Source organism: Nelumbo nucifera, chromosome 3 (assembly GCF_055504915.1).
Source record: "Nelumbo nucifera cultivar China Antique chromosome 3, China Antique-T2T, whole genome shotgun sequence".
NCBI classification, from domain to species: Eukaryota; Viridiplantae; Streptophyta; class Magnoliopsida; order Proteales; family Nelumbonaceae; genus Nelumbo; species Nelumbo nucifera.
The window spans coordinates 23,021,388-23,046,280 of NC_142651.1; the positions used below are offsets into that span (position 1 = coordinate 23,021,388).

Below are 24,893 nucleotides of genomic sequence, written 5' to 3' on the forward strand. Positions count from 1 at the left end.
CAATCTAAGGAACCCCAATACCAATATCCAGCATCCAGCTAAGGCCTAAGGGAACATGTAAAGACCCAAACGGCCAAACCCATTATGGAAAATACTTCTCTAGTCTTGTTAATTATAGTCATACAGATGTTCCATCATCCATATGGGACCACTGCGCTATTCAGTCTGACAAAGCATGGCAGTACATGATCCACAAGAAAGAAAGCTAGGGTTTGGTAAGAAACACATTTTCTCGATTTATAAGTAGACAATAATGCTCAACAGTTGAGTATTACATCATACAATACAATCATAGAGGCAATACATTTTCATGTAACCAAGAAGCAGAACTTGAAAAAGCTATCCGGGTTCGCTGGTCTGTAGGTCTATGGGTACCCAGTCATCCCAACCGCTGAGTTTGCACGATTGGTTTTGCTAGCAGTAGCAGCCTGTGTTGTGGCTCTGCTGAAGTGCATGTAGTAATAGACGTTCAGAATCATTGTCGCGATAACAAACACAGCTCCTGCTATAAAAACACCTTTGCGCAATGTTTCACATGAGAAGTTCTCGGCATAAATAATCCCCCTGTATTTTGTGTGATAAGCATTTTTTGCAGCACCAGAAATCAGACATGCCTCGGCTATCAGAAAAGCTACCCTGCAGACAAATCAGATAACCATAAACACGCTGACAACACAACACTCAATTAAGGGAAATGTCCAGGGTTAGAACTATACAAACATATTAGCTGAATTATGGTATATAACAAAGATCAAATCCCACTTCAAGTTCTTAAAAAATGAATATTTTGAAAATATTATTCCAACACTTAAAGAAATAAACAATCGTTGTCATGGATAACTTTGAAGTTATGAGGAGTGTGCTCAGCATGGAAAGACTAGATGGTGCTGAAAAAAACATTAAGGTCCTAAAACAAAATACAGAAATCTCACCATGATGAAACAAAATAGATGATGGACCAGGCTCGATTTCCACCAGGGGTTAAGGGTCTTCCAAAGCACATGCATTTTGTGACACCCATAAGCAACGACTCACTTGAGAGAAGGAACAAGAAAGAGCCAACTCCATAGCCAGTTGCAACATCTGAATGATAAACACAGTATGTCGCATTATTTTGGTCTACCACAATTCTACCCTGTCAACACAGGAAGCAATTATCTTAAGGCAAAAAAAAATATAAAATAGGGCAAGTAAAAGAAGCAAGTCTCTGCAAAAGATTCCCTAAACACAAGCAAAAAAAGGAACATTGCTAAGTAGAAGTATCTCCAGAACATCACCTGTAAGATGAATAAAATTCTTTGAGGGAAGTAATTATCAAAAAAAAAAAAATCTTTGAGGGAAGTAAAGGCCCATCTTGTAGTAGTTATAAGCCTATAACTATCCCATGATTCACATCACAGACCTATAGAGCCTAATGTTCCTACTAATTTTATCTTTAAGCCAATAGTCTCACACTAGGTTTAGCAGGTAGCATATGGGGCATTTGTAACTGCTACAAGTTGATGGCTTTCGCATTCATCACATTCTTTTATGTTGTTCAACTAGACTCCCATTCATCAATTTCAGCTACAACCTTGCTATCTATATTACTCTAATTGCATACATGATTTTATGCATCCAATCATATGTAAAAGAGCTGAAACTGCATTTGGTTACAATGCAAATCTTGACAGGGTGCATACTTTATACCTTGGTCAGTTTTTCTTTCATTTATTTGTAGTTATGATTTACATTCCTATCTGATATAGAATTTGTATTTTTGGTCTCTTTTGCATTCACTGGCAATGTAAATTTTGCATATCCAAGAGACTGACATAAAATTTGCACCACCTTCCTCCTACCTCAATTCCTTTTCATATAAAGTGGAGACCACATCATCTTGCATCCTACCTTACTTCTAGATAGATGACCCTCTTACCTCTATTCTCTTTCATTTAAAGTGGAGATCACTTCATTTTACTTCTCACAAACTGATGATGCGCAATCCGGCCGGTCTTAGCTGTCAACGACCTTGCCTCTGAATTGAGTAACTGGGGACCTGAAACGGGGGAGATGAAGAAGCTCCGGGGAGAACCTGGTGTAGAGGCTCCGAAGCTCAAGTTAGAATCCTTCAAAGGCAAGATAAACCAGATAGCGCAAAGTTTGCATACCTTGTTCTTGGTGGGTAGGGAGCCTTTTATAACCACCTCGCGCACTCACTTCCAGGCTTCTGTCAGATCGGGCCTGACTATCTCTGAGCTCCTGCCAGTTTGGATGTCATCCCTTCTGGCCGGGCAGAACCGCCACTGCTCCTTTTGTCAGAGCCGTTTCTGCGGCTGGTGACGACGGTGGCAGGTGGCGGCGGCAGGAGGCCGTTTGAAGTGCGGCTGTCAAGCATCAGATCCCAAATCAGTCAAGTGCGCCGCCCTTGGAAACGGACATCCTTGGTGTCAGGTATGGTACGCTTGGTCAGTCTGGCGTTTTGGAGGCGAAGTGCCGAAGTAACGGGGGGGATAAAGTCTTGAGTTCGGTTTGGGGAGTGTTCCGAGCTGCCATGGGCCAGCTCGGGTCACGGCTTTGTGAGGTTTAGGGCCCAGGAGAGAGTTCGGGCTCCTTGCAGGGAGCTCGGGTCCTTAGTAGTGAGCTCGGGCTCCTAGCAGGGAGCTCGGGTTCTTAGTAGGGAGCTCGTGCTCCTGGACTGTTGGTTTTCTTTTGGTGCTTGTGTTTTGGGCGCTCTGTTGCCCCGAGCTGTTTGCTTTTGCCACGCGTCGAGTGATGGCGAGGTCAGGCCAAATTTCCCTTCATCAATTGCCCCCCACTCCCTGCGCTAAGGGTCTTGGCACAGGGAGTTCCTAAGGCGGGAGGATTTTGGCCCGTACTTTGAATTTTATTCAACTGGTGGCGCGCACTTTGGTTTGATTTTTCAAAAAGGCGCGTGTTTGGGAGACGTGACGGTAGCCGTTTTCTCAAATTTCGGGAATCGTGCTGCAGCCGCTTTTACTGTGGGGAGACGTGCGCTAACACCCTGTCAGTTTCGAAAAGACACGTGTCGCCGCCCCGCCAGTTTCGACAAGACGTGTGCGACGCCTCGTCAGTTTCAAAAGACGTGCGCCGGCGATGTCCGTTTCAGAAAGACGTGCGCTGGTCACGTCTCGGCTTCGGAGGACGTGCGGTCAGCGCAATTGTGGGCCGTTGGATCGGCTTCAATCTGGATCGTCGTTTTCCGGTTGCTGTGGATATAAATAGCGGGGGGGGGGGGGACCCCAGTCGCTGCTACTGTACCTCTCGAGCTCGCGTCTAAGTTTCAGTTCGCGTCTAGGGTCTTTAGCTCGCGTCCCAGGTTCCTCTTGTTCGAGCTTTCGTGGTCTACTCCAATCTTCTTCCCGGGTGAGTTCTTTTCCTGGAACCCGTCTTCTACCCCCTGATGTCTAGCTCGGATGGCTCAGATAGTCCAAGCGGGTCTGATGCAAGTTCTACGAATCGTTTTGCATCCCCCGGTAGTTCTAGCGAGCCCGATGTAGATCTTGAGGAAGAGGTTGAACCCATAGGTCGAGGGGCCTTGGGTAGTTTTGTGTCCACCTCTCGTCGGGGTCGGGCTCCAAACCAGTTCGGACCTTCGACCATGACGCCTGAGGGACTCCAATCCCTCATAAACTACTATAACTTGCCCGGGGAGTTCGCCTACTTTATCCCTATGGGTAGCTTTCCTTGGGAACACGGTCCTAATGAGATCGTGATATTCCGGGAGCAACTCGCTGCGGGGCTGCGGCTGCCTTTCCATCCTCTTCTTGTCGAGGTCCTGAACCACTTCGGTGTGACGGTCGGCCAGCTTCACCCGAACTCCATTAGGAATTTAGTGGGGACGATCTCCCTATTCTGCGAGGAGAACTTTCCTTTGGACTTGGAGATTTTTTCTTCTATTTTAATGCTTAAAAAGCAAGCGGGTCCCCTTCCTGGGCGTAGGCGGGCATACTACCTGTCTCCTCGCCCTGGCTTCAACCTCTTACACAAACTCCCTAATAAGGTCCCGGCGTGGAAGCGGGACTATTTCGGGGTGCGAAGTGCGCTGGGGTGGCCGTTTCAGACCGGCTGGGGGATGGCCGCTCCCGACTCTGGCGTCACACTTGACAAAGAGACGGTGAAGGGCCTCCGTCAATGGGCGCGGCTTGGGCTGAAGTGTCAACAGTATCTGATGGAGGCCAAGCTTATTGTTGCTGGCCTGAGTTCGGGTAGGTTCTTCCCCTAGCGATCCTGTCTTGCTCTTCTTTTGCTTGTTTTACTGATGCCGAACTCCTTTTCGCAGGTGCGATGGACTCTCGAGGGACCTGAGGTGGGCACTTGTTCCAGGGCATGAAGAGGAGAAAACGGGTGGCTAAGCGAACTCGCGCCGAGCTACCCCAGGGTGCGGAGCCCGAGGTGCCGGACTATCCGGCGGAGGATCAGCCTATGGAACCCGAGATGGTTCCTCCTATGCAGGAGCCGGCAAGGGCTCCTTACGCCGAAACTACTCACACAAGGGCTCCCGCCTACTCCGGGTCTGCCCATACGCGAGCTGGGCCATCAGGCTCGGGGGCCCCGGGGGACTTTAGGAGTGTGTTGTCGCCTACTCACTCTCTTCAGAGGAGTAAGGAGGCCATTTTCCCCAAGGAAGTCGCGGCGTGGACCGATCTTCCTCTGCACCAAGTGGTCTGCCGTGCCGTTACCCATGCCATGGTGGTAAGTGATCTCCCTTTTTTAGAGTTCTTCGGCTTTTATGCTTCTATTCGTTCCTTTGATCACTTGTTTCCTTTTGATAGGTGAACTCTTCTATTCACACCTTGGCGAACCAGGTGGAGAGGAGCTCGAGGCAGGCACGAGCTGCCGAGGAGGCTGCTCGTGCTGCTGAGGAAGCTGCTCGCCTCGCGCGGTCTAGGCAGGCGAGGTCTCAAAGAGATGCTGAGGCTATGGGAGTGGTGGTGAAACATATGGCGGAATTGAAGCTGGACCTACAGCATCAGGTCGAGTATCTTCAGGAGGATATCAGGGAGAGGACTCAGATCTTCTCTCAAGGCATCGAAGATGCGAAGAAAGCTGTTAGTGATTATATTGCTTCGCCGGACTTCGATGATCTGATGGTGGACTCCTACAGGAGGGGTTTCAAGCTAAGCCGGTGGATGATTCGGAATACGTACCCCGAGCTCGACATCAACGCCATATCCACTTCGCGTATTACTCAGGAGATGGCCAACGCTGCGGATGGTGAACCGGACTCCAAGGGGGAGGCAAGGCCTTCGGGTATCGTCGAAGTGGCTTCTGATAACGAAGTAGCCCCGGACTTGTAAAAAATGAAATGTCCCCTCATTATCTGAAATGAACTGGCCTTTTGTACACCTCATTATCTGAAATGAAATGGCCTTTTTGTTTAAGTGTTGGTTGTCCTGTCTTCGAGCTGTGTTTTTTGCCGAACTGACTATTTCGGTCCTTTACTAGTTCGTTTTCTACCTCGGCTTCGGGGTACTTGCCTTGGCGGTCTATAGGTAGTATCGCCTTAGGTTGACAATGTTCCATGCTCGGGGTACTTGTTTTCCCTCTAGGGTTTCGAGCTCGTATGCCCCCCCCGATTGCTTTCTTTACTCTGTAGGGTCCTTCCCGATTTGGTCCAAGTTTCCCTATGCCGGGTTCGGGCACCATGACCTTACGGAGAACCAGGTCGCCGACGCAGAAGTTCTTCTTTACTCTAGCGTTATAGTACCGAGCTACTTTTTGCTGGTAGGCCGCAGTTCGGATGTACGCGAGGTCTCTCACCTCGTCCAGTAGGTCGAGGTTGGTGCGTAACTCGCCTTCATTTGTTTGTTCGTCGTATGCTTCTAGTCGTAGCGTAGGTACTTCGATTTCTTCCGGGATCACCGCCTCGGTGCCGTAGGTGAGGTTAAAGGGGGTCTCTCCTGTGGCGGTTTTTTCCGTGATTCGGTGAGCCCATAGAACACTTGGTAGTTCGTCTGCCCATAACCCTTTGGCTCGGTCTAGTCGTGTTTTCAGTCCGCAGAGGATGGCTCTGTTCATTACTTCTGTTTGGCCATTTGCCTGTGGGTGTGCGACCGACGTGAAGTTCTGACTAAGTCCCATACTTTGGCACCATTCTTGGAACTTGATATCCTCGAACTGTTTGCCGTTGTCGGAGATCAGTACCCGAGGTAGCCCGAAGCGACATACTATGTTCTTCCAAAAGTTCTGTATGTTTCGCGCTGTAACTATTGCTAGAGGTTCAGCTTCTATCCACTTTGTGAAGTAATCTACTGCCACCACTAGGAATTTTCTCCCGCCTGTCGCTGGTGGGAATGGCTCCAGAAGGTCGATGCCCCATTTGTTTGCCGTTGTCGGAGATCAGTACCCGAGGTAGCCCAAAGCGACATACTATGTTCTTCCAAAATAAGTTCTGTATGTTTCGTGCTGTAACTATTGCCAGAGGTTCAGCTTCTATCCACTTTGTGAAGTAATCTACTGCCACCACTAGGAATTTTCTCCCGCCTGTCGCTGGTGGGAATGGCCCCAGAAGGTCGATGCCCCATTGGACGAAGGGCCATGGACTGGTGAGGTATTTGAGATCGGCAGCGGGCTGATGGTGGATATTGGCATGCTTCTGACACTTGTCGCATTTTCTGACAAGCTCGATGGCCTTTGTCTTCATCGTTGGCCAGTAGTATCCTTGACGTAGTGCTTTTTGGGCGAGGGCTCTGCCCCCCAGGTGTCCGCCGCACAAGCCTTCATGAGTGTCGTGGAGTACCAGCTCAGCTTCGGCTGGGCGCAAGCACCGTAGGTAGGGGAGCGTGTAGGATCGTCGGTACAACCGTTCGTCTATCATGACATATTTGGCTGCCTGGCACTGCACCCTCTTGGTTGTGTTGCGATCTGCGGGAAGGGTTCCGTCTAGCAGGAAGCTCACGAGTGGGTCGATCCAGTTCGCCTCTGCTTCAGTGACGGGAGCGACCTCTCCTGCCCCACCGAGAATACTGGGCCGAGGTAAGTCCTCTACGTACACGGTTCTCATGGCGTTGTGGCTCGTGCTGGCTAGTCGGGATAGGGCGTCGGCCTCAGTGTTCTCGGACCTCGGGATTTGCCTGGTGAAGTGTGACTGGAAGTTGAGCAGAGCCTCCTTTACCCTTGCCAAGTATGCAATCATTGTGAGCTCGCGCGCTTCGTATTCGCCTGTAACTTGGTTGACCACGAGCTGGGAATCACTGCAAATAACTATGTGTTTTGCTCCAACCTTGTGTGCTAGGTTCAGCCCAGCTATCAGTGCCTCGTACTCCGCCTCGTTGTTGGACACCGCAAACTCAAAGCGTAGTGCGTATTCCAACTTTGTCCCGCTCGGGCCGCGTAACACTATTCCAGCCCCGCTGCCTTACTGGTTCGAGGAGCCATCTACGTGAAGGATCCAGGGCTCCGCATCCCAGTTCGCGCTTGGTCTAACCAGGAGAGATGCTACGCTGGCTGCTACTCCACGGGGTTCGGACTCGATTGGCTTGGGAGCTCCGAGCTCGCCCGAACTGGGGACCTCGGGCTCGACCGGCTCAGGGGCTTCGGGGCTAAACGTGCATTCTGCGATAAAATCTACCAAGGCTTGGGCCTTAATGGCAGTTCACGGCCTGTACTAGAGATCGTACTCGTTGAGTTCGATGGCCCACTTCGTTAGTCGACCGGAAACCTCGGGTTTGAGTAAAACTTGTCTCAGAGGTTTGTCGGTCAGGACGATGACGGTGTGAGCCTGGAAGTACGGGCGGAGTTTCCGAGCTGCTATCACCAGTACATATGCTAGCTTTTCTATCTGCGGGTACCTTGTCTCTGCTCCCTGCAAAATTTTACTAACATAATATATGGGTCACTGGACCCGGTCTGTTTCCTATATTAGTACCGAACTGACCACCTCGTCGCTTGCCGAGAGGTACAGTTCTAAGACCTCGCCCTCCTCGGGCTGAGCTAAGGTTGGCACATTGGCGAGGTAACCTTTTAGCTCGTCAAACGCGAGCTGGCAGTCTTGGGTCCATTCGAACCCTTTGCCTTTGATTGCTTTGAAGAAAGGTAGGCAGCGGTCTGCTGACTTGGACATGAAGCGGCTTAGAGCGGCTACGCGGCCATTTAGCCTCTGAATTTCTTTTACTTTCCGAGGTGGTCTCATATCTAGGATGGCTTTTATCTTGTTCGGGTTGGCCTCAATACCGCGCCGATTGACAATGTAGCCTAAGAATTTGCCCGAGGTGACGCCAAAGACACATTTGTTGGGGTTCAATTTCATGCTAAACTGACGCAGGATTTGGAAGACAGAATCTAAGTCTTGTATTAATTCTTGTGAAAACTGTGTCTTGACGACCATGTCGTCTACATAGCACTCTATCTTGGTGCCAATCAGGGGTCGAAACAGCCTATTTACAAGTCTTTGGAAGGTCGCCCCAGCATTTTTTAATCCGAAGGGCATGACCTTGTAATAGTACAGCCTGAACTCGATTATGAAGCTGGTTTTTTCCTCATCGGACTGGTCCATCCGGATTTGGTTGTAGCCTGAGTAGGCGTCCAGGAAGCTTAGCAACTCATGTCCCGAGGTCGCGTCCACTAGGCGGTCAATTCTGGGGAGGGGGAAGCAATCTTTCGGGCAAGCTCGGTTCAGGTCGGTGTAGTCGACGCACATGCGCCACTTGCCGTTCGCCTTTTTTACCAGCACAGGGTTGGCCACCCAGCTCGGGTAATGGACCTCCCTTACGAAGTCTGCTGCGAGGAGCTTCTCGACCTCCTCATCGACCGCCCTCCAGCGTTCTGGGGCCAAGTTGCGTTTCTTCTGTCTAGCGAGTCTGACTATAGGGTCAATGTTAAGTTTGTGAGTTATAAGGCCAAGGTCAATACCGGGCATATCGGCCACAGACCATGCAAAAATATCTAAATTTTGAAATAAAAAACTCACCAATTCGGTCCATAGGGGTTCTTCGATGGAAGCACCAATCTGGAGTGTGCGAGCTGGGTCCGTAGGCGAAGTCGGGATTGCGACTGTTTCTTTTGTGGGCGAAGCTCGTTCCTCGCCTTGCTCCGCAGGCCGCTCCAGATCGAGGTCGCCGGCTGCCTTGGTTTTTCCCTTCAGGGCGGCAACATAACACTTACGGGACTCGAGCTGGTCGCCCCGCGCTACCCCCACACCGAAGTCCGTAGGGAACTTCCTGGCCAAATAGTAGGTGGAGACCACCGCCCGTAGGATATGCGTGATCGGCCGCCCTATTATGGCATTGTATGGGGAGGGGGTCGCGACCACCAGGAAGTCATGGTTGAGTCTGACCGCACAAGGCCATGTGCCGACTTCCACAGGTACTGTTATTTTCCCGAGGGGCCTGACTTCCTCTCCGTTGAAACCCACCAGGGGAGTGTTCGCGGGCTTTAGTTCGCTCCTCCGTAGCTGTAGCTGGTCAAACGCTGATTTAAAGAGGATGTCCGCCAAGCTGCCCGAATCTACGAGTATGCATCTGACCTCGAAGTCGCTGATCCTTAGTTTAATGACAAGCGCGTCATCGTGGGGGTAGCGGACTCCTCGCGCATCGTCCTCCGTGAAGATTGGTTCTTCGGTCTTTGGTCTCTTTGGAGGGTTCCGCTCCTTGAGGGCCGCTTCGCGAACTGAAGTCCGAGCTGCTGCCAAGGTACACCCTGCTACCACCGAACCTCCCACAATTACATGGATGGTTCCCCGAACTGGCCTCTCCACCGGAGGCTGTCGCTGTAATGGTTCGGCAGGCCTGCTGCTAAATTCGGGGGCATCCTTTTCGTGCTCCCCTGGCCGATTTGCCTTATTGTTATTATTGTTGTGCTGGACAAAGTTTCTCAAGTATCCGTGACGGATGAGCCCCTCTATCTCATCCCGGAGATTATTGCACTGCTCGGTACTGTGACCATGATCTCTATGGAAACTACAATACAAATTCTTATTTCTTTCGTTCGGATTTCCCTTTAGGCGAGGTGGCCACTTTACGTAGGGGGCGTCCTTGATCGTCATTAAGATCTTGGTCCGCCTTGTGTTCAGTGGTGTGTAATCCGTCCGAACTGCTAGGGGAGCTCGGAATGACTGGTTCGGCTTCGGCTCTCGGGCCGGGTTTTTCCGACAGACTGGGTTAGAGGGCTCGCCTTCCCTCTTTCTTTTCTCGTTTCCGCCCTCGGTTCGTTGGTTGATTTCTTCCTCTGTCCTCATGAACTTGTCCGCGAGCTTGAGGAATTCGGCCACGGTTGCAGGCTGGTTAGCTACCATGTGCCATTTGAATTCTTTGTGCGTTACCCCTCTTTTTGCCGCCGCGAGCTGCACCGCAGGGTCTAACCGCGGTATCTGCAAGCATGCTTCGTTGAATCGCTTGATGTAGCCCCGTATGGATTCTCCTTCCCTTTGGACTACTCCGAAGATGCTTTCCTCTGCTTTGGGGCACCATTTGCTGGTGACAAAGTGTGCGGTGAAGACCTGCACGAACTGAGCCCAGCACTTTATCGACCCGGGGGCCAGGTTCCTGTACCAAGTGCGGGCTACCCCCCGGAGGGTGGTGGTGAAGGCCACACACATGCATGTTTTGCTGGCCCTGGCGAGGTGCATTTGGGACTGGAAAGCGTCAACATGGTCGTTGGGGTCGAAGGACCCGTCATACCTATCCAGAGGTAGGAGCTTGAAATCTCTGGGCAAGGGGACCGCCAGGAGTTCTGAGGCGAGGGGGGAGGGAACTGAGAGAATCGGGGTGACTCCTGCCTCGTCCGAGCTCGTCTCTTTGCCTCTGAGCTCTGACAGGACACGGGTGGCGGTTCGGCGACTTCGCCGGCGCCTTCGCTGTTGAGTGGGCCTTGTACTCGCACTGCTGGCCTCCGTGCTGCCGAGCTCGATGGGCCCGGAATGCTGGTAGTCCGCTGCTGCCAGTGCGCTGAATTGGTTTCCCGCGAGTGGGAACTCGGGCTTGGAGCGCCGAGGTGCCGATCTCGTGGGCGAGGTAACCGACCCGCCTGCGAGCTGCGAGGCGGGGATGACTTTTTTCTCTCTTCGGCCTGGGGAAGAGGCCTGGCTATTAGGGGGGTTCTGGGGCCTGGAGGCCTTGCCTTGGTGGGGGCGTCCATCCTGCGGGGAGGCCTTGGCCGGCCTCGGAGCAGGGTGGCGAGGTGGAAGTAGTGGTTGGTTCAGTGGCAGTTGGGGGAACTGCTGTTGATAGTGATACTGGGAGATGTTGTGCAGCACCTGGTGCTGGTGAAGCTGGTGTTGCTGAAACTGTTGCATTTGGGCTTGCATTGCCCGCATGCACTGCATCAGGTCGTCCAACCGGTTTTGGCTGGCTGCCAGGGGGACGGCAATCGGTTCAGTAAAGGTTGTCTCAATAGGGGGAGGAAAGGGGATGCTTGTGGCAGGAAGGTTTATGGGCGCCACTGCTTGTGGCGCACTTAAACTGGGGATTCCATCCATCGAAAGGGGGATGGTGAACTGTCCAACGCACACCACGGGAACTTGAAGCTGTTCCCCGGTGGTGTTTGTCTCTGTGCCACGTCCGGCGTTGCTGGAAGAGGCCATGAGCGTTGGGATTTTTGAAGAAGAAAAAAGGGGGTATGAGAGTTTGGAGGGAGGCTTTTTGAAGCGATTTCCCACAGACAGCGCCAATTGATGATGCGCAATCCGGCCGGTCTTAGCTGTCAACGACCTTGCCTCTGAATTGAGTAACTGGGAACCTGAAACGGGGGAGATGAAGAAGCTCCGGGGAGAACCCGGTGTAGAGGCTCCGAAGCTCAAGTCAGAATCCTTCAAAGGCAAGATAAACCAGATAGCGCAAAGTTTGCATACCTTGTTCTTGGGGGGTAGGGAGCCTTTTATAACCACCTCGCGCACTCACTTCCAGGCTTCTATCAGATCGGGCCTGACTATCTCTGAGCTCCTGCCAGTTTGGATGTCATCCCTTCTGGCCGGGCAGAACCGCCACTACACCTTTTGTCGGAGCCGTTTCTGCGGCTGGTGACGACGGTGGCAGGTGGCCGTTTGAAGTGCGGCTGTCAAGCGTCAGATCCCAAATCAGTCAGGTGCGCCGCCCTTGGAAACGGACATCCTTGGTGTCAGGTATGGTACGCTTGGTCAGTCTGGCGTTTTGGAGGCGAAGTGCCGGAGTAACGGGGGGGATAAAGTCTTGAGTTCGGTTTGGGGAGTGTTCCGAGCTGCCATGGGCCAGCTCGGGTCACGGCCTTGTGAGGTTTAGGGCCCAGGAGAGAGTTCGGGCTCCTTGTAGGGAGCTCGGGTCCTTAGTAGTGAGCTCGGGCTCCTAGCAGGGAGCTCAGGTTCTTAGTAGGGAGCTCGGGCTCCTAGTAGGGAGGTCGTGCTCCTGGACTGTTGGTTTTCTTTTGGTGCTTGTGTTTTGGGCGCTCTGTTGCCCCGAGCTGTTTGCTTTTGCCACGCGTCGAGTGATGGCGAGGTCGGGCCAAATTTCCCTTCATCACAAACAAATAAGACAGCCAAATCTAAAGCAAAAGTAAACCAGAATTTACACTCAGCCCTTTTGCACTCCCATACATATACACCAGAGCAAATGAAATTTGAGATTTTGAACTGCAACCAAATGTAGCCTGAAGAACAAAATCTAAAGTGATAAGGCATCCAAGGCTTTTTTCCTTTAGCTGTTTTGTTGGAGCTTCATGCTTTAATTGGAACCACAAGAAAAATAAAGTTTTTTTATAAGAAAAGTAAAATAGAAAGAATGTAATAACAAAAAGTAAAATAGAAAGAATGTAATAACAAAAAGTAAACAAATCATTGAACATGATTGAAGGTTTAGGAGCTTCCAACATATGCTCCTTTCAATATAAGACTGACTGCTCCAACAACAAATACATTTAGGATCAATCTCTTTGATGTTGACTGACTCAGATGCTATACCAATTTGGAAAAAGGAATGTTCAACTAAGGGTGTCAATGGACAGGTTTTGGATTGGACCCCATCCAGTCCAAAATCAATTTGGATGGATTGGACCAACAAGACATATTGGATTGGACCAATCTGGTCCAAAATATTTATTAGGTTGGATTGGACCTGGTCCGTCCGTAATAAATTTATATTGGATTGGGTTGGATTAAGCCAATATCTGGTCCATTGATGTAAGATAAGAATATATGTGTCAATGGACCGGGTTGGGTTGAAACCAATCTAAATCAAAATGAATTTTAACAGATTGGACGGTCCAGACATTGAATTGGATCGGTCCAAATTTGTCCAAAATATTTATTGGATTGGATTGGACCTAGTCCATTTATAATGAACTCACACTGGACTGGATCGGATTGAACCAAATCCAGTCCAATTGACACCCCTATGTTCAACAACTGAATTGATTAAAGGTTTAGAAAATATGCAACAACAAACAGATAGTGAAGTGTTCCTTCACCACATGTTGTCCTATAAAATGTGGCATCAAGCCCATAACAAGGTTTGGACATGTAGAAATTTGAGAAGAGAAACTCAAACAACTCAAGGTTGCTGAATGCTGCCATGATACTTGGCGGGATCAGATTGGACCAAATCCAGTCCAATTGACACCCCTATGTTCAACAACTGAATTGATTGAAGGTTTAGAAAATATGCAACCACAAACAGATAGTGAAGTGTTCCTTCACCACATGTTGTCCTATAAAATGTTACATCAAGCCCATAACAAGGTTTGGACATGTAGAAATTTGAGAAGAGAAACTCAAACAACTCAAGGTTGCTGAATGCTGCCATGATACTTGGCGGGATCAATTAAAAGTTCAATGGTCCATTTTAAATATTATAAGGAAAATAATAGAAAAGAAAAAGGAACAAGACTAAATGTAAAGGAGAAAGAAAAGCATTAGTGAAACAAAGAAAAAAACATGGTGGGAAGAAACCGTGCAAAAAGAATATTGATCAATAAATTTTTGTTTTCAGGAAGAGTCGCATCATATATTTCATTTTGGATGTAAGAATATTGATAAGAAAATCCAGAAAAAACACTGGGAATCTATTTTTCTTTCCAGTTAAGGTTCCATGGTCAGGCTTCTCAAGTATTCTAATCATTTTTTTCTTTTTTTTTCTTAAATTTTTAGGGAGTTTCAGGGGGAACCTTTGTAGGAATTCTGGATGCCTAAGGGAAGATCTTTAAGGTAATGAGATGCTTGAAACAGCAAATTTCTAGAGACAGTGAAGATTAGCTTGACAATAGTGTGGGTGCTTATAAGTTAATTTGGTACTTAGAGCACTAAAGCCATGAGAATGATGATATTTGGCAAACAAGAATTAGTGTACTTATGTGCAAATTGCTTGGCACAATATAGAGAACCTCAAAAATAACAAAACAATGGTAGAATCATGGGAACTACATCAAGCCATCTTGGACATCTTGCCATAATGAACCTCTACAGGCTCTCTACTACATAAAGCCATATTGGACATAACTTGCATTAAGGAACCATACTGCACCCAACTATATAATGCATAGTAAAGGTCTGTCCTTTTGATGTTAAAGCCAATATTACATGGACACAAACATGACAATATGAACCCAATGTGCTTTCAGGAGTCTGACTCGGCAAGAAGTAAAATCAATGACTAACAGACACATATATAGAAAAGCAAGATACATATAACCCTAAGACTTTCCATTCACAAGTCAAGACCAAGTACCCAGAGTCAGTTAATGATGCCTACACTGCTATGCCTATAAAAGCACTAATTCAGCGATGAAAGCAAAAGGATAGATAGAGGTGATCTATAGTGCTGGTGGGGATAAAATATGGCACAATTAGAAGGAACAAGTAATGTGAATAAACAATTCATTGCATTATATAAGGGGTAAATACTGCAAGGTGCCAACCAGCGGGTTGGTAAGATCTCCTTCTGGTCGTAGCAGAGACTTGGTATCGAATCCCGCCTGCACCTGGGTTATGGGTTGGGGGATGGGATACCCCCCGTTGTGTATCACTTCAAAAAAAAAAAAAAGAAATTAGAACCTTTAGTCGCATCCCTGTTGTTAGCCTATGAAGATGACCTCTTTATGATGACCCGCACTAATTCTACGTAGCTTCTTCAACTCCAGGACTGAAATCAAGCTGGGCAAGCCAGCAAAGGAAGAATACTTCTTTCACCCTCTGTGCTACAATTCATTAGTAGCAAAAGAGAAGTTTAGACATGAATCTCCCAGTTCTTACTGCAGCTACTTCTCACAAGGAGAACAATACATGTACTCCAGATATGCACCGAAACCAGCTCTTAACGCAGAAAGCTAGATCATAAGCACCTGAAGTAATGAAGCATTCTTGACAACAGTAATACAAATAACTATACCAGAAGCACAACCCCATATATGTGCAACTACATTAAACCTTCTGACCGAATACAAATAAGCAAATAAACCCACTACTGAAGACGCAAGATCTCGGGCTATAAGGAGAATATTAAACGAGATTGTAGAGCCAGAAAGATCACATTTTGAATCAAAACAAACTTAAGAAGCAGATCTTAAACCCTGAGCCTCCAAAAGCAGAAACAATCATGCGCATTTGATACAAGATAGAAAAGTTTCAAATTGGCGATTTTGCAACTAAATGAGAGCACAGATGCGATACAAGCAGAGAAGTAACATTTTGGAGTGTAGAAAGAGGCAAGGAATACGATAGAAGTGGAAATTAAGAAAAGCTTACAGTGCTCCTGCGGCGTTCAGCAGCAATGGCGAATCCAAAGGCGACTAAGCTCAGAACGATGACCAGGAGATGGACTAATGTAGAGCCCCTCCCCTCACCCATCTTCTCTTCTACTCCCCTTCTTTTCTCTCTTTGTCTCCTTTCTTATGAAACTGATTATGAGATGAGAGAGAGAGAGAGTCTTTCTGGCTTTGGGCCTACAGGAACGGTGGGAGTGTGAAGAGAGGAAAATGTAAAAAAGTAACGAGGGGAGGGAATCTGGATTCCTAAAATTGCAGGTGGGGTCTGCTTTTCGACTAGATTTGCGACGTTTGCCCCCCCCCTCCCCTTAGGCCTTAGGCCTTAGGCCCTTAGCCTTGGGCCTTAACTCAATCTCGAATTACGATATTACCCTTCGACCAAATCGCTGCTGCAGACCTGCAAACTGCAAGTTTGCAACGTCTTCCTGGACTCTGGATCTTCTGCCCAACAATAATTCTGCCTACATCTATCCACATAAGACTACAACCGATGAATAATACTATGTAAGAAGAATGGGATATTCTTTATGTGTGGCTATGATGTTATGTGAATAGACGTGAATAGATACTATGAGCAGGAGATCCGAATTCATCTTCCTGGACGCCTCTTCTATTGTGCTTCTGACCCATCTTCACCGACATTTGCTATGCATTGCAATGCTGGTTCTTCTTCACACAGAGTTCACCTTTGCGGCAGGGCTAAAACCCAGAATCAAGGGGTTTGATGTATTTCAGTGGTCCTACTTGTTTGATGAAGTGGGCCTGGTATGTTTGAAGCCGGCCATGAAGAATTCATATCCGTGCCCAAACCCCAAGTTTTATCGATAAGTAAACAAATCCTGGGCCTAGGCCCAGATAATAAACTCACCCAATTATTTTTTGTTAATAAATGATAAAAAGGCAGGTGTAAGGATTGGGTTGAGAAGGTGGTATGGCTCATAAAGCCCATAGCTTGATTGGTTTGTCTCCATGTGTGTGGTGGTGGGTGTAGCATGGGGCCTCCTGCACACTAAGCAAGCATGGTATCCAGCGGCATATTCAAAATATCTCCTAATGATATGGATTCTATGCACAGACACAGAGTTTTTACTTGTATGCAAGAGATCGAGATCCTTCTCTAGGTGTAAATCATCTCTAGCCTCTAGGTGGTTGTTGTTGTTTTTGCATTCTTTGGGGTTTACGTCTTGCAATTGCATAGACATTGATCCTTTCTGTCTCGCTATGCATCCGTGCCAGCGGCACATCAAAAACATATTTCATACTTTAGCAGGGACCCTGTCATGCACGGGTTCTGTAAATAAAAAATAAAACAATCAAGACTTATAAACAAATTAAAATAAATTATAAAAATAATAGTTAAAACAAAATCAATTACTTAATTTATGAAAATGTAGAAAAAAGCATATAATATTCTTAAAACTAATTATAGCAAAGCACAAAGAAGCCATATAAAAGTAATGAAAGGTTTAATTACATCTAATCACAAATGAAGCCGTGGCATAAAAAAGTAATTGATTTTAATGGATGAATAATTAAATATTAATCATCACTATCATTATACTCGTGCATCACATGGTTCAGCGGACTCGTGCCATGCACGGGTTGTCACAGTAACGACCCATGCATCACATGGTTCAGCGAACTCGTGCCATGCACGGGTTGTCACAGTAACGACCCATGCATCACACGTGTCCATCAGACCCGTATTGTGCACAGGTGGATTTATGACAGTAATGACGCGTGCATCACACGGTTCAGTGGACTTGTGTCATGCACAGATTGTCACAATAACAACCCGTGCATCACACGGCTCCATCAGACCCGTATTGTGAACGAGTGGATCTATGACGACCCGTGCATCACACCGTTCAACGGACCTGTGCCATGCACAGATTCTCACAGTAACGATCCGTGCATCACACGGTTCTGCAGACCTGTGTCATGCACGGGTTGTCACAGTAATGACCCATGCATCATCACATCCACATGGCTCCATTGGACCCATACCTTACACAAACAGATCTGTGACAACCCATCTTTTCGCTTTCGGGTCTATCGAATCGGGTCATCGCAGACCCGTTTTGATTGTCTTCTTCACCCGGACGATCAAAATGGGTCCTGCATCAACCCGGTTACTTTTACAACATTTTTTTACTTGTGTTTTCTTTTTTCAAAACCCGTTGTTCAGTAGTTTATATTAGTGCACCTGATGTTTGGAAATGTTTGAAAGTTGGAACAAAATGTGAAGCACTGAAACAGCTACAATCGGTACAACCAAAGCGTTTCGAAGCTAAAGGAGCTGCTGAAACCTCTGTTAGCCCTGAGAGAAAATGGTGTCTGAGAGAGAAAAAAAATACGTCTCTGTATCTGGAAAAAAGACTATTAAATACCTGATATGATTTTGCTGCAAGAGTGGCTGTGAGGAAGAAATCTGTTCTGCAAGAGAAAATTGAGAAGAAAGAGAGAGGGTTGTGTGAGGTTCTGCAAGATAAGAAAGAGAATGCAGCGCTTGATCTTGATAGGTTTTGAGTAAGAGTTGCTGAGACCTTTGGTCTTGAGAGGTTCTGTGACGTTTGGTCTCCCAAGTCTCATTTAATTAAAAAAAAAAAGCTCAAAAATTTGAGAACACAGCAAGGTGCGTTCTCAAACTCACGAGAATTCCGCAATGTGCATTCTCAATGCACAATCACCGTACATTGGGAACATCTCCCGTCAAAAATAACTTACAAGTACGGGAGATGCTCCCAATGCATAATAGGATGTGCGTATGAGGCGCCTAGGAGAAGATCCGGTCTCATTGCGGTTTAATGTGTACACCTAATGCGCATTGGGATTATCGATGTAAGGTGTGCACCGTGAGAATTACATCCAAATTTAGCCCATTTGCGGAGATCCATGCATCAAAGTTAATATTGATTGTATACTTGTATCTTCTAAGGGGAGAATCCATCTTTAACCATTTGCTCTCAAATTTACTAGTTATTTTGAGTAGCAAAACATGACAGATTCCAAAAGTAGAGGTGTAAATCGGGTCGGGCCACCTGTGGTCTGGCACGATTTTGGATCGGTACGGCACGAAGGCCCACGGGCTATGTCAGGTATGGTACAGAGGTCCATGTCATGCTGGGCCAGGAGTTTGAGGCCCATGGGCCGGTATGGCATGGCACAATCACCCGTGGCCCGCATGCCGACACAGCTCATAGGGCCCGTAGCGGGCCTCGCTCGGCCTGCCCGAAATATAGCTACTACCCCCTTCCTCCAAAGGGGCCCAACGACTAGTACCAAAATACCTCTCCCAATAACTAAATAACAGCTAGTTTTTTGGGTATTTTGGGCAATTGAATTATGTTCAATTCCTATAAATAGCTCTATCATCCACCATTCTCATCATACCAATTCAATAATTCTCTTAATCTCTTCCCTCTCCCTCTCTCTCATACTCATACATTCTCAATTCTCTGCAATTTGAGTAATTCTGATTAATTGATTGTTTGATTCTGCATCTTCCAATTCTTAAGTCTCAATTTTATTGAAGTTTTCGACTTTCAACAAGAAGGCTTGCTCAACTAGCTCAAGTATCTCAATTTGGGATGCTTGGATGTTGAAAAGCTTCAACCGTTGAAATCAAATTGGGATTTTGAACCAGCAATCCAGGTAAGTCGAATTAGATTAATTTTTATCTTTTTAGAATTAAAAAAAATGGCTAGCTCTTCTGAAAACCGATTCCCCAACATGTTCACCATTGGTGATATTCAATCGCATCATGATAGTGTTAGAACTGATGCGATTGATGTCAATGGAAGTGGAACTTTCACCTCAAGTATTGATACTAGGGGAAAAATGAGGGTCTCTAAGCTAAGTAGCCCAGTTTGAAAATTTTTCAAAGTAGAGGATATTGAGGGGAAGGGGAAAATGGTCATTTACCAAAAAAGTAAGAACTTTAGTTATTGTAGTAAGGGTGGTATGGGTCATTTGAACAAACATTTGCTCACACATGAGCGAGAAGAAGATGAAGGGAGAGAAACAACTTAAACACAGATTGGTACTTTTAAATATTCACAAGAAAAAATGAGACAAGAACTTTCTAAGTATATTATACATGCACTACAACCATTTATATTAACTGAAGATCCAAAGCTAAAAAATGGTTGCGTAGTTCTGTAAACCCACAATATAAAAAAGTTTCTAGGAATACTATAACAACTTATGCTTTAAAGATTTTTTATTCATATAAACACAATTTAATTTCTTTGTTAGCAAATCTTAATTCTAAAGTTGCAATTACTTCAGATATTTGGACATCCAAATTTAATATTAGTTATATTTGTATTAACACCTGGAAACAACCAAAACTCGTAACATATTGATACTTTGAACCTTGGATGCAACTAATGAATTATCTAGAATTTATTATCCAACTAATTGTAATTTACCTTATCAATTAATGGTAATTAGTGATTGTTTTTCAAAATATAGAAATAATCCACAATTTCAATGTATTGTTGAAATCATGAAAAATAAATTTAAAAAATATTGGGAGAACATTTCACCAATTTATTGTTTAGCTACAATATTAGACCCTAGGATTAGGAAAGATGATTTAGATATTTTACTTGAATCATATTGTGAAAATATGAATATTGACATAGGAAATAAAAAAGATGAAATTGATAATTTATTATTTGAAATGTACAATTTGTATGAATCTGAAAATGTAGGAAATATTCCTACAACTTGTCCATCATCTTCTTCTACTTCTGACATTGAGGCCAGTAGTAGAAGAGAAAAACTTTTTTATTTAATAAGTTAAAGGTAGAAATTTGCTAGTTCTACAACAAGTTCATTTACTGAACTTAATTTTTATTTACAAGCAAATTTTTCTAATTTAGGTGAATGATCAAATAATTTTGATTTTTAGCCTAGTGGAGTGAACATTCGAAAAATTATCTGGTTCTTGCCACCATGGCACGTGATCTACTAACCCCTCCGGTGTCTACAATTCCATCGAAGTCTTGTTTTAGTACAGGTACCAGGGTGTTGGATGACAAAAGAAGTTGCATGAATGATGAGAGCATAGAGATGTGTATCTGCTTCAAGAATTGGCTAGATGTAGAAAATCGATTACAAGACAAGGGAGGGCATGATACTACACCGGATATTTCACTCGAAGCAGATGATGAAAGTCATGAATGATGATTCATGAATTTGACTACTTGTATTTAGAATTTTTTTTCAAATTATTGTAAATTTTTTAATTTATTTGATATATTTTTTTAATTTTTTAACAATGTAATTTTGTATTTTCAATTTGTAATCATATTGTATTTTTTATATTTTATTAATTTATTCCATTTTCATATTTCATTCATCCAAGTATGCAATGATCCAATCATTGTATATGTAATTTGTACCATTCAAATTTAAATGAAATAAAATTTCTATTTTTCTTCCAATTTGTTATTCCATCATTCTTATTTCAATTTAGTTAAATATTTTTTTTTTCATTTATGTGTTAGATAACTTAGATTTCTCATTTCTTAATTTTTTAAATAGTTCCCAATTCCCAAAGTTTAAAGAAAAGTTAAATATTTTAGTTTTACAATTTTACTTAGAAAAGAAATCAAAATTTTCAAAAAAACAGTACAACCCGATTCGGCCCAGGCCCAAGGCCCGCCCTATGGCCCAGCCCGGCTCAACCTAGGCCCATAGCACGGCACGGACCCGCTTGGGCCTGGGCCGTGGGCCATGCCGGGCCGACTCCCAAAATTTCCACCCGGAAGGGTGGCATGGCCCATAATGGCCTGCACGCTAGCATGACACGACTTGCCTTTAGCACGAATTGCCTACGGGCCTGCCGTTGCGGGCCCGCCCACTTTACACCTCTGTCCAAAAGGTAAATGGTTTTCCAACGCGTGGGAATATGTTCCACAGGAAAATTTAGAGTTCACTCCAGCTCTGGTTTTAAAACTGCCATTAATCCGGATGGCCGGAAAACTGGTCAAGACACTGCTTCCGTTTTAGTGTTGACCTGTCATTTAACTAAAAAACATTGAATTCGTTAATAAACCATTGATCTAAACGGTCTGACCACTGAATTGCAAGAGAAATCTGAGAGAGAGAGAGAAAATGGTGGTCCGGTTGCCATCTCCACCGTTGCCGCTAAAGTCACCCACACCAATAGGCCTTTTTTTTTTCCCTTTTCTCAGCCAATAGATCTTCCTCTCACTCTCACTCTTATTCCCTTTCTAATAATATTAATACCCATCCTATCCTAATATCCCAATTCAAAGGGTAGGATGAGATATACCCCTTTCTCATAATAGTTATACCATCCTTCCTTAATCTTCAATCCAAAGGGTAGGATCAGATATATTATCGAAACATTTGAACTGGTTAATCTAGATGGTCAAACCACTAACACAAAAACCGATGGCCAAAGCCGTTTGATTTCTAGGCTCATTTTTAAAATATTGTGTAGACCTTTAGGTTCAGTTTGGAAGGTGTATAAATATAAATTTATAGTGTAAAAACTTATATTTTGTATGTATTTATATTATACATATTTGTATTTGTACTTTTTCCAAACTAAGCCTTATTAGGTTTTTTTTTTTGTCCAAAGATACCAAATTACCAAGTACCGACCAATGTTTTCTAGCAAGTTAAAAAACTCGAATGTTTTATCTGTGGCCAATAATCCTAAGAGTTTTTACACTTGATAGGGTCTTTAGATCAATGTTTAAATTTTTAATACAATACACCAGATACGGGGCGTATCGTATCGTATCTTTGAAAAACAGATATGGGATACGCATGGAAATCGGATGTTTCGTCTTTTTTTTTTCATGCATATCAGACCCATATCAGGGCGTATCGGGGGTGTATTGGTAATGTATCGATGAAAAAGATACGGCAAAAAACTAACAAAGAAATAAAAAGGGAAAAACAAGCTTCTTTTCCTTAAAATAAGCATTCTTTCACCCCCAAATGACTCTAAAACTCCAAACCTCATTCCTGAAGTGCTAGATTTGCAAAAAAAATGCAAGAAACAAGTCTGAATTGTTTTTTTTTGAAAATTTTTCAAATTTTGAAAAAATAGGTAAAATTTTCAAATTTTTATAATATCTTGTGATTTTTTTTCTTAAATGTTTAAATTTATGTTGATCTACATTTCTTACATTCAAAATCATATTTTTTTTTGTGTTATTAATAAATTTATGGAAATTTCATGAAAATATTTGGAAAAAATATAAACTAATAAAAATTTTGAAAATGTAATTTTTCCCTGCCTATAAAGACTAAATATGTTTTAGATCTATGGATTTATCTATCATATCCATAGAGCAATTGAAATTTCTTCTTTAGTACTTTTTGATTTTTTATATTTTTAGAATTAAAAAATAAATAATAATTAATTATATTTTATCATTTGATCACAACAATTGAATATATTATAATTCTATGGATGATCTTTCATATCCACAGACCAATTGAAATTTCTTATTTAATAATTACTTTTTTATTTTTTATTTTTATAATTAAAAAATAAATAATTAATTAATTATATTTTATCATTTGATCACAATGATTGAATATATTATAATTCTATGGATGATCTATCATGTCCACAAAGAAATTGAAATTTCTTCTTTAATAACTATTTTTTGAATATATTATATAATGTTTGTTTATTTTTTATAATTTTTGAAAATAAATAATAAATAATTATTGATTATATTTTCACTTAGAAGTTGTGCCAATGCATGTTTTATGGTTGGATAGGAGAATTGAGTTTTTCTCATCCCATAAACATTAAAACTTAAGAATTATAATTTATAAATTATAGTTAAGCATAGGATTTTTAATGAAATTATAATTACCTACAATATATTTCTTCATAAAACCATTAAAATATATTAATTTAATGTATATACACATCATTGAGGTCTTATATTTAGTGTTATTTTTATGATTTATTAAATTATTTATAGTATTTCCAAGCGTATTTATGCATATCTTAGTTTTTCTCCGATATTCATGCGTATCCAAGGTGTATCCCAATACGTCTCTTAAAATTACCTTTTTGGTACACTTGATATTTCCAATACTTTGAACATTGCTTTAGATAAGAGCTGAATTGAATAACTTGTGCCCATTTAAAAGGGCAAAAGCGTAGCAGCTTCTGATTTTTCAAGGTAGGCCCACATGAACAGTTAATGTGCTATGTGGGCCCACATGAACCGTCAATGTACTATGTTTGGTGAAAAATCTGAAAACCTCAAATTGAAGCGACAGTCAGTTATTTGAAGGGCTGTCTACTTCAGTCTCTTTAAATAACTTATATCGAGTAATTTAAAACAGCTGAACCAGCTTAACTGAATCTCCGACTCCGACTCAAATGAGCCCTTGCAGCTTTATTCTCTAATAAATAAGTTATTAAAGAGATTGTGAGCAGAAAACTCCTTAATAGCAGATGAAGATATTCTACTGCTTGTATATCATCCATACCTGTCTAATCTTGACTTGACTGAAGATTCTTGTGGCATCAACTAAATTGGGATTAACAATGAAGAACAACAGTATTTGTTCTTTAAGAACATCAAATATTGCTTTTGATGACCTTGAGTTTGCCATTATTATTTTTTTTTTGTTTACTATCCAGAAAAAGCAAACACTCAATATGAATTAATATTTAGATTCCACAATCTATACACCAACTTTTTTTTATAGTTTCTTTACGCACCAACTATTATTGATTGATATCTACATTAGATGGCTTGGCAATTTGCAAAAGTAAAAAGTCAAATCCTCACTTCGTCATGCTGAAATTTATACTCACCTGCATATGATGGGATTCTATATTGTTCTTAGCTATTTGTTACTTATTATATGGAAAATCATAATTTTTGAAGTGTTTTGGGAAAATATTTATGTGATAGTCTAAATTTTAGTTTTACTAGTGTGGAATACAGTTGGCTTAGATGAAGCTTATTTGCTATGAATTGCATCTAACAATTCCTTATATACAAGAGCAAGTCAAAACCAATCATAAAATCAAGTGTGCGTGCCTATCATGTTATGATTGGAAGTCTAATAAGGAAGTAAAATGGGTTTTCAGGTTCTTGGTTAGAAAACCTAAAGTTAAGGTTGATGACATGTTGGAGGGAGATTCAAATTTTCAATAATTTCACATCTTTCCCTTTTGTTTTAGTTTTTTGTCTTTTTTGTCT

At 43.8% G+C, this 24,893-nt stretch overlaps 1 protein-coding gene across 1 annotated transcript; it reads right to left on the reverse strand.

Moving 5' to 3' along the window:
• Window positions 1–211: 211 nt before the first annotated feature.
• On the reverse strand, window positions 212–15,860 carry LOC104601960 (uncharacterized). Its single transcript, XM_010265482.3, has 3 exons — window positions 15,647–15,860; window positions 933–1,135; window positions 212–636 (listed from the first exon to the last, which is right to left on the reverse strand). The coding sequence occupies exons 1-3, from the start codon at window positions 15,746–15,748 to the stop codon at window positions 366–368; spliced, it is 576 nt and encodes a 191-aa protein (XP_010263784.1). The 5' UTR covers window positions 15,749–15,860; the 3' UTR covers window positions 212–365.
• Between the last annotated feature and the right edge of the window lie 9,033 nt (window positions 15,861–24,893).

What these genes read in the sequence shown, in the direction of transcription:
- LOC104601960 (XM_010265482.3), bottom strand. Translation starts at nt 15,748, where the DNA reads ATGGGTGAGGGGAGGGGCTCTACATTAGTCCATCTCCTGGTCATCGTT. An exon ending in CTGAACGCCGCAGGAGCACT is followed by an intron (nt 1,136 to 15,646) that starts GTAAGCTTTTCT and finishes CTGTGTTGACAG; the next exon opens with GGTAGAATTGTGGTAGACCA. An exon ending in ATCTATTTTGTTTCATCATG is followed by an intron (nt 637 to 932) that starts GTGAGATTTCTG and finishes ATTTGTCTGCAG; the next exon opens with GGTAGCTTTTCTGATAGCCG.